This window comes from Pipistrellus hanaki, assembly GCF_964339955.1.
Source record: "Pipistrellus hanaki genome assembly, chromosome: 14".
Classification (NCBI taxonomy): Eukaryota; Metazoa; Chordata; class Mammalia; order Chiroptera; family Vespertilionidae; genus Pipistrellus; species Pipistrellus hanaki.
Genome location: NC_140516.1, coordinates 28,081,115 through 28,096,792, shown reverse-complemented (window position 1 = coordinate 28,096,792; position 15,678 = coordinate 28,081,115). Strand labels below are relative to the sequence as shown.

The following is a 15,678-nucleotide window of genomic DNA, read 5'->3' as shown; positions in this document are numbered from 1 at the left end:
TCACAGGTGTTTATAGTAAAATATTTTATTTTTACATCTTAGCAAGTTAACACTACTCAATATAAAATGCATACTATAGGGTGTGATTCATAGGAAACATTAAAAATATCAGTACTTCTATTGCTGCTGCTATTTACTATTATTATTACAATTTTGTTGTTGTCATCAGTGATTGAGTTTGAATCAGAAACTCTCACTGTACCCCCTCACCAGTTTCTTCTCACTTCCTCATCCCATGTTTCAGTCCATTCTTATTTTCCCAATTCCCCACAAAGGGTAGTATCAGTATTGGTATGAATAAATTGGCGTAGTCTTATCTTTCAAAGCAGACTGTGGGCCTGAGATGAGGTCCAGGGACAGAAGGGCCTGAGGGCCGGGCTTCCTCAGACAGGGAACTCGCAAACTGCCAAATGGGAGGATGAGCAGCTGATGTCATTCCACGTGCCTTCAGGAAGGATTATCACACAGTGTTCCCCAGAGTTGTCATTGTTGGGCTCACCAGCATTCCAATTTTGGTAGGTCACAGGCCTTCCTGTCAGATCCTCAAAATGGCCGTCTCTCTTCTTGTCTGTGATGCCCAAGAAGGCATCTCCTTTGGTGACATACAGGATGGCCTCGTTCTCTTCAGCATTCATGGGGACTGCCATGGAGGCCTGGAAATGGGAGCACAGCGCCTTCACTCTGTCAAAGGTCATCTTTTGACCATTGGTCAAGTACAACTTCCTTCCAACTTTTTTGCCCAGAGCAAAGGTCAGCCCTGAAACAAAAAACATGGGGATGACACTGGCTTGTCTTTAGGCAGTTTTCTGGATAAAGGCTTCTAGAGAATTGTCATATGAAATACCGGTATGTCCAGTTAAATTTTAACTTCAGATAAACAATTAATTTTTTATTATTATAAGTATATTCCCACAAAAATTTTGAGGACATACTTATCCTGAGAAATATTAGTTTTTATCTGAGATTAAAATTTAAGTAGGCAATCCTAACTTGAAAACAGACTGGAACAAAGGCCTTTGTCCTTTTGGACAAGAGTTCTAGAACACATGTAATTGGTAATTGTGTATTTTACCCCAGTATTCTCACTTGAGAAGAAAGAAAAATGTCTGCGAACATTGGCTTCAGGCCAGCAGGGCACAAAGAAGCAGGTTAGGCCCATTGTCAGGTCTCAATATCAACATCACAAAGTGAAAGAGGCTTAGGTCCAGTTTTCAGTGACACATATACACAGAGTTAGTAGAAAGTATAGAATGGGGGGTGAAGTGGGGAGAAAGGGGAGAAGGGGAGAAGGCGGTATCTCTGGAGTCAGACTGGCTTCAATTTATAAACTCCCTCTGACACTTACTAGCTCTGTGCCTTTGAGCAAGTTATCTGATTTCTCTTTGCCTCCATTTCTACTAAAAGTTTCGAAGGATTTCATGAGATCAGATCCTGAGGGACACTTAGGTGGGTACTAGAAAATTACTTGTATTTAACAAATACCATGCACCTTCCTAAACTGAAACATGAGAGAAGGCTTACACTTTTTGACGCGATCCAATTCTGAGCGGAGAGCTTCTGTTTCTAAAACAGCCAGGTCATCATCACACTCTAGAAAATGTAAACCAAGGGAAAGAACATTGTTGGGAAGGGATTTCAGAGTTATAACTGGGTAGGGTAATTTTCAAAATTAAAAAAATATATATATAATTTTCTTATACATTAATACTTGCTTTTTGAAAGAAAATAAAAATATTAAGAAGAAGTGAGGTAAAAGTACCTGTATTGCCATCCCGCCCAAAATATCACTCCTCATCTATTGAAAGTATTTAGACACTTCATGCACATGCACACATACATGGACACATATGCACTCCCAGATAACCTAGCATGATAGCACTCCATACGCAAAGCTATTCACTATTTTTTTTTTTTAAATAAATGATGCCATTATGAATAAAAAGTAAATCTCTGGGAATTATTATGTGCTGGTGAATCTGAAAAGATTACAGTTTTATCTTTAGGAAGATTTTGTTTTTATTGCTTTATTGTTTTGTTTTTGTTTTTTCTGACAGTTTGTTCAGTAAACCAAGATTTTTGAGAATTGCACATTATTTAAGGGGGAGAGCATAAGGCAGGCCGTGTGTCAAAGATGGCAAAATGGCCTCCATATGGTACAGCTTGTCTGTTTAATAAATGGAGTCTATTTCCCCATTCCTAGAACCCTGCTGGCCCTGTGACTTGCTTTGACAACAGAAGTTGAAAGAAGCAATAATGTACGTTTTCTGAGCCTTCAGAAGGCCTTAAAGCAGGGGTCTTCAAACTACGGCCCGCGGGCCACATGCAGCCCCCAGGGGAGTCTGATCCTGCCCGCCAGGTTTTTTGGGCAGTTAGCGCAGCCAAGGTGTTACAGTACGAATTAGTAGTTCATATAGTCCGGCCCTCCAGCTCTCTGAGGGACCGTGATCTGGCCCCCACTTTAAAAAGTTTGAGGACCCCTGCCTTAAAGCTTCTACTCTTTCTGCTATTGGGTATTTTGTAATCACCTCTATGTGAACAAGCCGGGCTAGATTATTGGAGGATGGAAGACCTGTGGGTCAATTACACTCCTCACTCCAGCTGACAATTAAACAACAGGCAGACATATAAGTGAGACCATCGGTCACCACAGACACTGAGATCAGCAGCAAAAGCAGTTCGCAAATCCACAGAATCATGATTTAAATAAATGGTTGTGTTTTTTGTTTGCTTCTCATGAAGTGAGAGATAACTGACATGCCATGTGTATACTGCTTGTGAAAACAGACATAGTAAGCCCAACACATACATAGTCCACTTTCTCGCTTTTGGACCAGAGCCTCACGTTGTGGTAGCTAAAGGAAAGCCAGGGCCCAGCTCCTTCTGGGAGAGCCTGGTGAAGGAGTGGCTCTGAAGGATCTATAAGTCAATACTCAGAGATCCCCTTAGGCTCTAAGTAAGGGCTGAGCGTGCTGGGTCAGGAAGCAGAGTTGGTCATCTTTCCATGAAGCAGCAGAAGTGGTACCTCCCAATTGGTTCTCCTAATTCCAGGACCCTGGGACAAGGCTGTCAGCCTAGACCTGGTTGAGGTTAGCGTCTTACTTGGACATACTCCAGGGTCTCCTTTTTGGCCCCTACTTCCTGGTATACCAGGGAGTCCTGGATTTCCTGGAGGTCCCAACATTCCAGGGAGACCTGGAATGCCGCTGGGCCCTTGGCCTATGGGAAGGAGGAAACAGAAATTAGTGTCTCTGTGTTTGCTCAATTTCTCCCAGAGTTTTATGCTTAATCTTTTCCTAGGAGAACAGAGACATTCATCTGGGACCAGCTTTCTAAATCAGTACTTCCACTGACCCAGAGAAGAAAAACTTCCCAGGTCCCTCGGGATGGCCTGCCATGAGGGCCACTCCCTGAGCAAGCAGGACAACCACATGTCACCAACTCCTGTGTTGCCAGAGTCAGAGCTGTATTTGTTTTGAATTATTCACTGAGTGGCCAGATTATTATGATCTCCAAACGCATAAGAATCTGGCCACTCAGTGTATATCGTATATAATAAAAGGCCAATATGCAAATTGTCCCCTTGACCAGGAGTTTGACCAGCAGGAAGGCCGGCCAACCACCCATGTAACCTCACCCTGGCCAGGCTGGCTGGGCCCCACCCATGCACAAATTAATGTATCATGCCTCTAACATATATTTACTGAGTGGCCAGATTATTATGTTCAGAGATCATAATAATCTGGCCACGCAGTGTGTTATACAGTTGAGAGAAATGCAACCCATATGAATTGGACATTGCTCTTATAACCCCAGGCAGTTTTGTCTGGTAAGTATAGATTCACAGAGAAAGAAAAGCCCAAGCTCTACCTGGTTCTCCTTTTTCTCCCTTGAGGCCATCACGCCCATCTCTGCCTGGCAAGCCTGGAGAAGGGCACGTGACCACAGCGCAGGTTTTTGGAAGGCTCTCCTCAGGTTCTATTGCTGAATAAGATGTCGTCACCACACTCAGAAGAAGGAGAGAGAGCGACGGAAACAGAGACATGGTCCTCACCTTGGTGTGTGAAAAGTCAAGGAAGATTACCTCATGGTGTACAGTTATTCAACATGCATGTACCAAACATTCCCTCTGTCCTATAACCTGTATTGGGCAGATATGATGTAGAGATAGGTGGCTCACCCATTGCTGCATCCAGACTGGGGTTGTGGAAAAGTAAATCTTCCTTTGGATGTTGTATGATTAGTACTTTAACATGGGTAGAAATAACATGCAGTGAGGTCCCTACAAGGGGTCCCAAATGGCCTAGGCCTCTGGTTTCATCATTAGAAGGCTGTGCATATGCTCTCCATACCCATTAGGAGATCCACTTCCAGCACGATCATGCTTATTGGCTTAAGGGGTGGAAGTGAATGGAGACCCAGGAATCTGTAGGAGCTCTTGCTCACCCCACTTCTCCCAGTTGGGCCCATCTGCCACCTGCATCCCATCCTCATATCTAGGCAGACCATTGCCCCTCAGGGCCAGTTAACTAACACTGACTTAATGTCAGGCACTAAACTGAGACTGGTAATCCAGAGAGGAATAGTCCCTGCTAGTCACTAACTCAGAATTCACTGGCCTTTGCTTCCTAGGGAAGTTTTATTTCCTACTGCAGGAGAGACTTACCAGGGGTAGCATTTTGGAAATGTCTCACTCTCTTATCCCTAGCAAGCTGCCAGATTCCTCTCTTACTCCTGGCAGAAATGTCCCGTGTTCTGTGGATAAAAAACACTGGTAATTACCACCTCCATTCACTCCCCTTCCTATTTCTTAATCTTAGCATTTCATCTGTCCCTTCAAAGCTCTCTTTCAAAACTGTCATTTGCTGATACTAGTTTGGCTCAGTGGATAGACTGTCAGCCTGTGGACTGAAGGGTCCCGGGTTAGATTCCGGTCAAGGGCACGTACCTTGGTTGCAGGCACATCCCTGGTGGGCTTGGGGGGCCCTGTAGGAGACAGCTGATTGATGTTTCTCTCTCATCAATGTTTCTGACTCTCTATCCCTTTCTCTTCCTCTCTGTAAAAAAATCAATAAAATATATTAAATAAAAAAAACCTGTCATTTCCCAGTAAACCTCAACTTACTAGCTTTGTGATTCTATTTCTTTATGGCTTTATCTGGAAAAGAAGTCAGTGTCATTTCTGCAAATGGTCAGGTAAATCCAGAAAGCCACAGGTGCCCGGTAAAAGCAAAGAAAGAGACATCCCTGTATGATTTCTGCTGGCCATCTCCCCATTCCATCCCTCAGAAAGCTTCCCGTATGCCTCCAAGGTCAAGTCCCTAGACAGATCCAGGATCATAGACCCATTCAAAAGAAAGGACTTACTGTGGCTTGTGCAGAGCAGGAATGCAAAGATGAGAAAGATTGCGCTGCAGCTGGGGCTCTGGTTGATGCCTCAGGGTAAGGAAAGAGGCTGCCTGGGCAACTGCAGGGCCCAATCAGCCTTATGAACTGAGACTCACAGGTTGGCCTGGCCTTCAACCTCAGATTAATAAACAACTCTTCTTGGGACTGCACTAAACTCCTAGAATTGCCCAGGGGGTTCTGGCACAAAGTTCAGCAGCTGTTTGCTTTATTACTACACACATCATCCTTCAAATTGCCATCTATTATTTATTGTGGTAAAATACACATAATATCATATTTGCGATGGTGATCATTATTAGTTGATAATTCAGCAGCATTAAGTACATTTATATTGTTGTACAACCATCCCCACTAATCATCTCCAGAACTTTTTCATCATCCCTGACCAAAAGTCCATACTCATTGAACAATAATTTCCACTCCCCTCTCACATCCCTCAGTAACCCCTGATTACTACTGTTCTACTTTTTATCGCTATGAATTTGTCTATTCTAGGTACCTTATATTAGTGGGATCATATGATATTTGTCCTTTGGTGACTGGCTTATTTCACTTAGCTTAATGTCTTCCATGTTGCAGCATATATCTGAAGTTTCTTCCTTTTTAAGACTGAATTATTCCATTCTATGTAATTACCACATTTTGGAAGCTTCATTTTTTAAAATGTGTGTTTTAAATTTTTTTTTTTTTTTGAGAGAGAGAGATAGAAATCTCAATGATAGAGAAATATAAACATCAGCAATTATCAGCTGCCTCTTGCATGCTCTCTGCTGGAAATCCAGCCCCAAACCCAGGCATGTGCCCTGACCAAAATCGAACTGGTAATTTCTTAGTGCATAGGTCAATGCTCAACCACTGAACCACATTGTCTGGGAGGTAGCTTCATTTCTCACAGCCAAAATCACTAGAAATAATCCAATTGTTCTTCAACAAGTGAAAGGAAATATAAACTGTGGAAAACTTACAGGAAAAACAACAACAGACTATTGACTCATAAAATAGCTTAAATCTCAAAGGCATTATGCGAGAGAAATAAATATAATATCAAAAATTTACAAACTGTATGTTCTTTTCATATAGCTTTCTTGAAATGATAAAATTGCAATAATATAGGACAGATCAGAAGTTGGCAGGAATCAGGACTACAGGGAGGATATAGCTCTAATGGTGTAGCATGGACAATTTTCATTGGGGCCGATGGAATAGTTCTGTATCTTAATTGTGGTGATTACACTAACCTGTGATTGTGAAGTAAATCTTCTAAGACTAGACACCAAGAAAAAAAAAGTGTACTGGTAAATAATGGTTAAATCCAAATAAGATGTGCATCTTATTGTTGTATGGTTCCAGTGCCAATTTCTTTGTGTTGATACTTGCATTGTGATATGTCATATCCTATCATTGGTGAATAATAGATGAAAGGTACATAAGACCTCTCTTTTCTATTTTTTTCCCCTTCATACGGGACACTAATATTATTATTTTTTAAAAACTTCCCAGAGGCACTCCCAAGGAAGTTTCAAAAGTTGCAAAGATTATTCTTACCTTCTTTAGAGCTGGGTCCATGCTTCACACTGTGAATAGTCTGCACAATGGCTTGAAAATGAGACAAAGCAGGTCAGGTTCCCAATGATAATACTCTTTGGTCTGACTGGGCTTACAGAGTAAAATTCAAGTGGTGAGAGATTAACAACACGATTATAACTTTTATAAAACTGTGGACCGACTCCAAGTGGTGATTAGAAGAATTTCATAAGAGATGACCAGATTTGAATTTTCAAAGCTCATTCCAACTAAAATGTGAAGAAGGATTGGAGGGGAGCAGGTATGAAAAAAAACAAAAAAACATCCAACATGCAAGGAGGTACTTAGTATCACTTAAGCAGCTGATGATGGTGGCCAGAATTAGGATGACAGTGAGGTCGAGAAGATGAACACATTTGAAATCATGTACAAGGATCATTTGAGGGAACTTGGGAATTAATTGGATGTAAATGGTATACAAGAAGAAGGAATTTCTATGGACTCATAAGTTTCTAACATGAATATTTGGGTACCATTCAAATGAGATAGGAAATAAAGGGTAAATAACAATCTCAGCAGAAATAATAAATATCTTGTGGGTCAATGGCTTGAACCATGTGATGGTGGTCAAGAGAGACAATCTGGATGGAATGGAAGAAACATTTTATAAAGCACAATGGAATTAATTCTACACAACATTTCTAATAGAGCTGTCACAAAATGTGATGTTAGCTTGGGGTGATGAGGGAGCTCAACCTGGGAGCTTCATACAGATGTTTCAGAGCCATGTGGTGGGGTATTTTGGAGTCCTCAAATACCAGAAGGAATGTGGATGGATGAGATCCCCTGCTAAATCCCTTCCAATTAGACTTCTCTAGGCTTGTGAAGGGCCTGATTTTCTTACTTTCTACTGATCTATCCTGGTACCTAAAAAATGTCTCGGATGGTAGAGAATCACATGCCTTAAGCATATGACGGACACCAGGCGATCCAGCGCCTACATGCAACTTGTTCACCCCTACTGCCTACTCTTTAGCAGCCAAACCTACCTATGGCTTCTGTCCCAGAGTTGCAGAAGGTGAAATCAGGTAACTGAACCATGTTGGAGGTGCTGCCTTTGATCACTGAGTTTGATTTTATTGAATGAACACAGTCCAGAGGTCAGGAAGCTGCCCTCCAGACCCTGGCATTTCCTGGAATTGGGCTGGGAAGCGGTGAGCTACTGCTCTGGGTATTTCCCATCTCTGAGCCCCTTCTGCTCCCTAGAGTCGCCTGCAAGCCTATCCCATCATAAAAGACCCCTCTCTATATGCACCAGCCCCTGATTACCCACTCTTCACTCTGCATCACAGATATGGCCACTGGGTGCATTTGTTCTGGAATTTAGAGGCTTCCCAGAATCGCCTCCACTTGGTACCTCCACCCAAATCCACCTCACGTCAAGGGGTTTCAGAGGTGCTGCCTTTCTGACCTGTAGATGGACTGCCTGACCCTCTGCATCCCCTTTCCTCTCATTGGGGCTGGAGTCCAAGCTCTGTACTTTGCAGCTGTGGGTCGTTGGCCAAGTTCTACCTCCAACTGTTCCTCAATTTCTTCATTTGTGAACCAGGATCCCACTGACTGGGTTGTGCCATGGAATGCCCTGTCTGGTCCACACTCAGAGTGCAAGCAGCCAACCATGCCAGGGTCTTCATTGCTTCTAGGGTGCCCACTCAATAGTCTTCTTGGAAGCAGTGTTTCTGGGTGGCCCCCTTTGGGAGGCAGATTTAGAATCAGAAGACTTGCTTTGGGCTCATAACTGTGAGTTTAGACAAGTCCTCTGTCCTGTGTGCCTCAGTTTTTACACCTATAAAAAAAGAGTTTGAACCCCATTCTCTTTCCCACAGGGATGCTGACAATGCGATGATGACAGTAAATGGGAAATGTGAGTGCCCTCCAGGCAAAGACCACCAGGAACATGACTAAAGCCAAATAATGTTGATTTACTTCCTTTTAGTTTTTATAAATGTCATACTTATTATATACATGATATTGCATACAATGGTGGACCATATGATTCCTCAGAAACAGATTATTAGGAGGAATTTTTGGGGGATTTGGCCTTGTGTTAGGTGATTTGGGGAGGAAGTTTCAAGAAATGGATGTCTGTGCTGTACAGGATGCTGTAGAGAAGCCGAGGCAATTCTATAATTGAGTTACCCTAATAAATTTTATCAGGGAGGAGAGAGAACTGGAACAAGGCAAAGCTGCATTTGTAAAGGAGTGGCAGGTGTTCCGGGAGAGGGGCGTATTTTCATTTTTGTGGTCCTCGGAGTGACCATTTTTGTCTGTGTCCAGATAGAATTTGGAATGATCTTTGTACCTCACAACAGAATGATCTTATTTTATTTTGGACAGCAGGGACCTTCTTCCATGCCACAGAACCAGAACACATGTGACCTCAGAGCTTCTCGGACATTCTCTGCTCATCCTTGCCCCACCCTCGTGCCCAGGGTTGTATTCCACCAACAGCCTTCCTCTAGGGCTGTTTTTCCCTGACACCTGATGGGATACTGTCATTTTCATTTCTGGGTCTCTGGGGCCAGAGATGCTTCTTGTCGGGGGTCATCCTCTGCCCTTACGTTATCTCACTGGGTGGGGTGCAAAGCAGGGCCTGGCAGAATTACCCAGTTAGGCCCCACACCCCAAAGAGGAGGAGCTCACAGCTGAGACAAGGAGAGGGCTGAGAGTGTACCTCCATCACCACAGGGTCACGGGGCCAGAAATAAACATCAACTAATGCAGAATCATTAGAAAGGACTGACTCATCATTTAAAATAAGCATAATCAATATCTAATAGGAAATAAGTGAAAGCACTATCATATTCCTGAAATAAGAGGTAGCATCAAACTGATAAACTAGACATATTAAAATGAATGGCATAACTTAACAACTGAAATAATGAGCTGTGACCCTATGATTTAAAATAAGAAATACATTATTTGTTCTTTGTCCCATTCCTGGTTCAGAGCTGCTAAAACTTTTGGAATTTTCTAAGAGATTAAAGAGAAACTGTCTTTGTGGTTAATGAGGTGACATTTGGAAAGCTCCTAAGTGACCTAAGGAGGAGCAGGCAGCCAGGAGCCAATCATGAGACAGACACCCAGAGGAGGTAACTAGGGGAAGTTCAGTATAAAGAACGGTTAGGCTATGATAAAAGGTATCTAGAGGATACAAGAACTCTCTGAGGCTCACACTTCCTTGGGGAAGGCAGAGTTGCAACCAGGGGAGGGCAGAGAACTGTGCTTGCCGCCGTCCAGACCCGCTTTGCAGTCATGGGACAGAGGAATGAACTTTCTGGAACACAGGCATGGTGGCCAGCCAGAGCTGGCAGCTGCTCTGCTGGGCAGCGAGTGGGCATGTGTGCTGTAGACCCATAGCTTATGTTCCTGTTGGGAGAGCTGCTAGGAGGTGGGGGGAGTGGAGGGGGACAGGGAGAAGCAGCAAAGGAAATGAGGTCAGAGGTGCAGGCAGGAAGCCTTCAGGCTGGATTTTCCTATTTAGAGGGCTGCGGGGAGGTTGTATCAGACCAGGCCAAGAGGGCACACTTGAGGACTCCTCCAGGGACAGCGCCTTGGGGCTGTGACTGGGCAAGGGATGTTCTCCATGCACAAGGCTCACACACCAGCTGTCTGCACAAACTGCAGGAGCTCCCATTCTCCAGCAGCAGCTCTCTAGTGCCCTCTAATGTGAAAGCCTATGGCACTCACTTTACAGAATTTATGCTTACAGGACTTCTTTAGTTGAGCAGCATATACTGAATAGTAAAGGTATAGTCCAGAGCTCTTTGGTAACTGTCACAGTAGGCGTGTCCGTGTGTCCATGTACATGGCAAGTCCACAAATGCCCTGGGTGTGCCCTCTGTGGACATAGGTCGCATCAGGGATTCCTCCAGCCAAGCTCAGGGGCAGGCTGAGAGCTAAGAGGGCAGAAGGCTGGACCTGACTGGCGCTGGGCTGACTGCCTGTGGGCTTCCCTCTGCCCATTTATTGGAGCTTTAAGACTCCCACGGTTAGAGACTGAAAGTTGCCAACCTCCCACTCCACCTCCCCCCCCCCCCAAATTCAAATGTTGAAGTCTTACCTCCCAATGTGACTTATAGAGAGAGAGAGGCCTTAAAGGGGGTAATCATGAATAAGTGAGTCATAAGGATGGGCCCCAATGTGATAGAGTGGGTTTCCTTATATGAAGAGAAAGAGACACGGGAGACCTCTTACTTGGTACACACACACACACACACACATACACACACACACACACACACACATACACACAGAAAAAGCCTTGGAGGACTCAGTGAGAGGCAGAAGGGAGAGAGGTCACCCCTGCGGGAACTTTGATCTTGGACTTCTAGCATCCAGAACTGTAAGGAAACAAATACCTGCTGTTTAACGCACCCATTGCGGAGTGTCTTGCTAAGGCAGCCTGAGATGACTAATACACGACTTAGGCCGGGGGAACCTGGCCAGACCCAAACAAACCACCTCTGTAGACCAGGAAGTTGGGGATACAGGGAAGACTGTCCTGGACAGGAAGATATGGAGCCTGGATGAGAGTGAGTGGGTAGTGGAATGGATGTGGGAGGGGCTAAGGAAGATGCTCTCTGCTAGAAGGGCCCAGGAAGCCTGTTAGTATTAGTGGAGAGAAATGGTGCGCCTGCATGTAAGGCACATAAGGGAAATGAAGGCAAAAGGATTATAGTAGTTTATCTATAATAATAAAAGGGTAATATGCTAATTAGACCATCCTTCCAGAAGAAGCCAGGGCTGTGAGGGAAGCCCGGGTCCCTGTGCCAGGGGGAAGCCATTGGCCGTAGATGGGGAGTGAAGGCCTATTCTTGCATGAATTTCGTGCTTCAGGCCTCTAGCTATTCATAATTATGTATAATAGAATATTGTAAAAGTTAAGTCATAAAATATTTATTAAAGCATTTCTTACATATCATTATATTGGCTGGGCTGCAAAAAATATTTGTTGTGGGCCTAGAGTTTTGATAAATTTGCTCTGCAGGCTTCATAAGGTCCCAAAGATCATGTACTGGTCTGCTCTGCCATCTACTGACCAAACAAAGAATTGCAGTTAGCCAAGGGCTGAACTGAGATGTCACACATCCCCATCCCAGTTCACTCCTTCTACAAATTACTTATTGGAAGCCGCTATATAACAGGTGCTAGGACAATAATAATTATTATTAAAAACGAAGATAACTGATATCATAGTCAACTTTTCTTTTAAAACCACTTCAGGGATGCAGGGAACCACTCCTGGCCTGCAAACGTGGGGTTAGAATTTATTTTCTAAAATATATAAAGGCTACAAAACTAAGCAAAAATAACATTAGCACACACATGCAGTGTGAACCAAAATTTACCGACTTGGACACAGTCAACCCAATTGCTTGGGTTGCTAGGTGACCATGTCTTTGTGTGAAACTGAGAACAAAATTATTTCCATAGGTTTCCCTGTGCATTTGAACTGTCAGAAATGTGTTACCACCTAGGAAGTCCATTGCTACCCTGGGAACTTTAGAAATTCAGCCTGGTGGGTTCCTCTCTCCGTCTGGTATACATGTCAGTTCAGTGCACTAAAGCTCTTTGCGGAGCTCATGTAAAGGCTAGGCGAGGCCATTTTAGTCTACTTCATGGCTGCCTGTGCCTGTCCTTTTCATGATCCCAAGATTCAGATGAAACAATAACATGTTTTTATCCTCATATGTCATTTTTCCATTTATTTTGTTTCAATTCCTCTTTCTTGAGGAAGAGTCTATGAATACTGGTTTTTGAAGTGGCACTGTGTTGAGTACAGGTTTAACAAAACCAATTCTTCTATGAAATTTGACCTTGGATTAACTTTCTAGTTCTATTTGCCTGGAAACCGGATAAAAGTGGAATGTCAGCTGTGTTACTGAGGAATATTGCATGTGGTAAAAATGACCTCTGATTCTGGACTGCCTCTGACTCAGGAGGGCAGAATGCATTAAAAATATCAGTTTGGGAGTCATAGCTTTGGACTTCTCAAGATGTGATAACTCTTGCAACTCACATGTCCTTTGTGGAGACCCAGAAGCTGTTGTTATAAGCTATACTAGTTTTTAAATGGCAGGATTTTATTATTCTTTTTTTAAGGCTGAATAAGATCCTTGTGTGTGTATTACAATTTTAAAGTCAAATTTTCAGTTGACAGACACATTTATGGTTTTTCCACATCTTGCATATTGTGAATAATGCTGCAATGAACATGGAGGTACAGATATCATTTTGATATTTCATTATCTTTGGATATATATCCCAGTGTGAAATTGCTGGATCATATGGTAGTTCAGCTTAAAATTCCTTCAGGAACCACCATACTGTTTTCCAGACTATCTGTATTGATTTACATTACCACAGATAGCCTACAAGGTTTCTCTTTTCTCTATTTCCTCTCAAATGCTTATTAACTTTTGGTATTTTGATAATAGCCATGGTAACCGGTGTGGGTGACATCTCAAGGATTTGCATTTCCCTGATGATTAGTAATGTTGCAAGTCTTTCATATTACTGAACTGTGCACTTAAAAAGAGTTAAGATGGTATATTTTGTCATGTGTACTTTAACACAAATTTTATAAATATATAACTTACAAAAATAAGCTACTATAAAAAAATGGATCTTAAGATACAAGAAACAAATCACAAAGAATTCTTTAAAGAAAAATAGCTATATTGGTTCCTTTTAGGTGTGGGGGGCCAAAATTGTATTCCTAAGTCACTACTGCATCTATTTGTGCAGATCTATCACTGTCACAAGCTAACTATCACTTGGAGGCAGAAAATAGCTCCTAGACTGCTATCAGGCCTTCCACTGCAGAAAAATGCTTGTTGTTGCCCAGATGGCAGGCTGTGCTTCCTCTCCCTCGGAGCCAGTGCCAGGTGTGGCCTAGGGTATTTGTTTTAGTTGAAAAGCTAGTTGAAATAAGAAAATCCCCAGAATTCATCTTGCACCAACTGTAATTTAAAGAATGTGTAACCATGTCACTCATTATTCTGATATTGTGCAACCACAGCTAGGTATAAAAAAGTAAATTGAATGCAGAAACCCAACCACACTATAGCCAACATTAATAACCTTACATTTCAACATTTTAAAAATTTATCAGAGCACTGTCTTGTTGTATAAAACTATGGATTTTGAACTGTTACAAATACAAAAAGAAATATTTTCTGATAAAATTGCTCTTTAACCTCTTGTATGTTGTGTTCCATGTAGGATTTTGATGGAAACAAAATGGTTTTTAGTTTTTCTAACTACTGATAAAGTGATTAAGCAAGGAGGCCATTAGACTGAGGTGGTTGGAATGACTTGGTAGCCTACATTAGCAAATGGTAACCTAAGCCCAAGTCACTGCCCTTGATCCCAGGAAATGAAACCTAAGAATGACCAATGACAAACAGTCAGTAGGGCTTTCCCAAATATGGCACTGCTTAAGCGCTAGCTAATCAATAATTTATTTGCTTTGCTTCCCCATGTTCTCTGTGAAAACATGGACTCTAGCTTCTGTTAGCAGAGTGCTCCTAACTGCTTTTGGTTTTGTGCTGCCCAATTCAAGTCAGTGTTTGCTCAAGTAAGTGTCATAAATTTTAATATGACATAATATGCCCTAGATTCTTTTTTTTCTTTTTCTTTTTAACAGTTCAAACATGCACTGCTCTATTTTAGTCACATATAAGATGCTCTTACAAATCAATAAGAAAGATATTGACCACTAAATTTAAACAAAATACAAAAGGCTTGGATAAGTACTTCACAAAAGATGTACAAGTAGCCAATAGCCTATGAAGAAGTGTTCAACATTGTCACATGTCATGGAAACGGAGAGAAAGCCATCATGAGGTACTTTACACTCACAGGAATGCCTAAAATTAGAAGGACTAAAAAAGTTAATTCTTTACCAGTAGGTAGAGCAACTAGAACTGGCACACATTACTGGTGAGAGTATAAATTCATTTGATCACTTTGGAAATCTGCTGGTCCCTACTAAAGCTAAACACATACTTCCCCCATGAGCTACCAATTCTACTCCTCATTATATAACCAAGAGAAATTAGTGCATGTCTATCAAAAGACAAGTGCAAAAATTTTCATGAATTTTCTTAATGGTCAAAAATTGAAAATTGTAAGCAGTCGAACAGTCTATTAAAAATCGAATGGATAAACTGAGAGATATTCTTATAGTGGAACCCTAGGTGGCAAAGAAAATGAAAAATCATTTGTGACAATGTAACAGCATGAATGAATTTTAGAGACCTAATTCTGAATAAAATAAGCAAAACATAAAACAGTATATATATATGTATGTATGTTAGTTCTATAAGTAGATCATAATTAGTAAGATATTGGTAAAATTAATAAATAGATCAGATTAGTGTATGGTAATAGAAGTCAGCATAGTATTTACCATGTGCATATCAACTAGGAGAGGTTATGAAGAGGCATCTAGGATTCTAGAAATTCCCTGTATCTTGATCTAGTAGAATTCATTAGTTAACTTGAAATCTATGTTCTTTACATAGCTAAGTATCTCATTAAAAAGAAAAAATATATATAGTGCAGAAAAAAGCAACTAAATAGAGCCTCTTAATATCTGAAACTAGCCAAAAAGCTATGGTGTTAGGCTGGGGATGTCATTAGTGGATTCCTCTACCCAAAGAGAAGGGGAGACTCAATAGG

At 41.9% G+C, this 15,678-nt stretch overlaps 1 protein-coding gene across 3 annotated transcripts; it reads right to left on the bottom strand.

Annotated features, from left to right (window-relative positions):
- On the bottom strand, nucleotides 1-6,968 carry LOC311632251 (mannose-binding protein C-like). Of its 3 annotated transcripts, none has more exons than XM_084903469.1 (6): nucleotides 6,952-6,968; nucleotides 4,664-4,752; nucleotides 3,868-4,051; nucleotides 3,100-3,216; nucleotides 1,522-1,590; nucleotides 1-757 (listed from the first exon to the last, which is right to left on the bottom strand). In XM_084903469.1, the coding sequence occupies exons 2-6, from the start codon at nucleotides 4,673-4,675 to the stop codon at nucleotides 384-386; spliced, it is 756 nt and encodes a 251-aa protein (XP_084759595.1). In that variant the 5' UTR covers nucleotides 4,676-4,752; nucleotides 6,952-6,968; the 3' UTR covers nucleotides 1-383. The 3 variants fall into 3 exon arrangements, with proteins under 3 accessions (XP_084759595.1, XP_084759594.1, XP_084759596.1); XM_084903468.1 differs by lacking the exon at nucleotides 6,952-6,968 and adding an exon at nucleotides 5,365-5,678; XM_084903470.1 differs by lacking the exon at nucleotides 6,952-6,968 and adding an exon at nucleotides 5,365-5,677 and having other exon boundaries at nucleotides 3,868-4,138.
- Nucleotides 6,969-15,678: the final 8,710 nt, after the last annotated feature.

Excerpts from the sequence above, each read along its gene's own strand:
- LOC311632251 (XM_084903469.1), bottom strand. Across the intron at positions 3,217-3,867 it reads GGGAGAAAAAGGAGAACCAG|GCCAAGGGCCCAGCGGCATT; the intron begins GTAGAGCTTGGG and ends TCCTTCCCATAG. Across the intron at positions 1,591-3,099 it reads AGACCCTGGAGTATGTCCAA|AGTGTGATGATGACCTGGCT; the intron begins GTAAGACGCTAA and ends TACATTTTCTAG.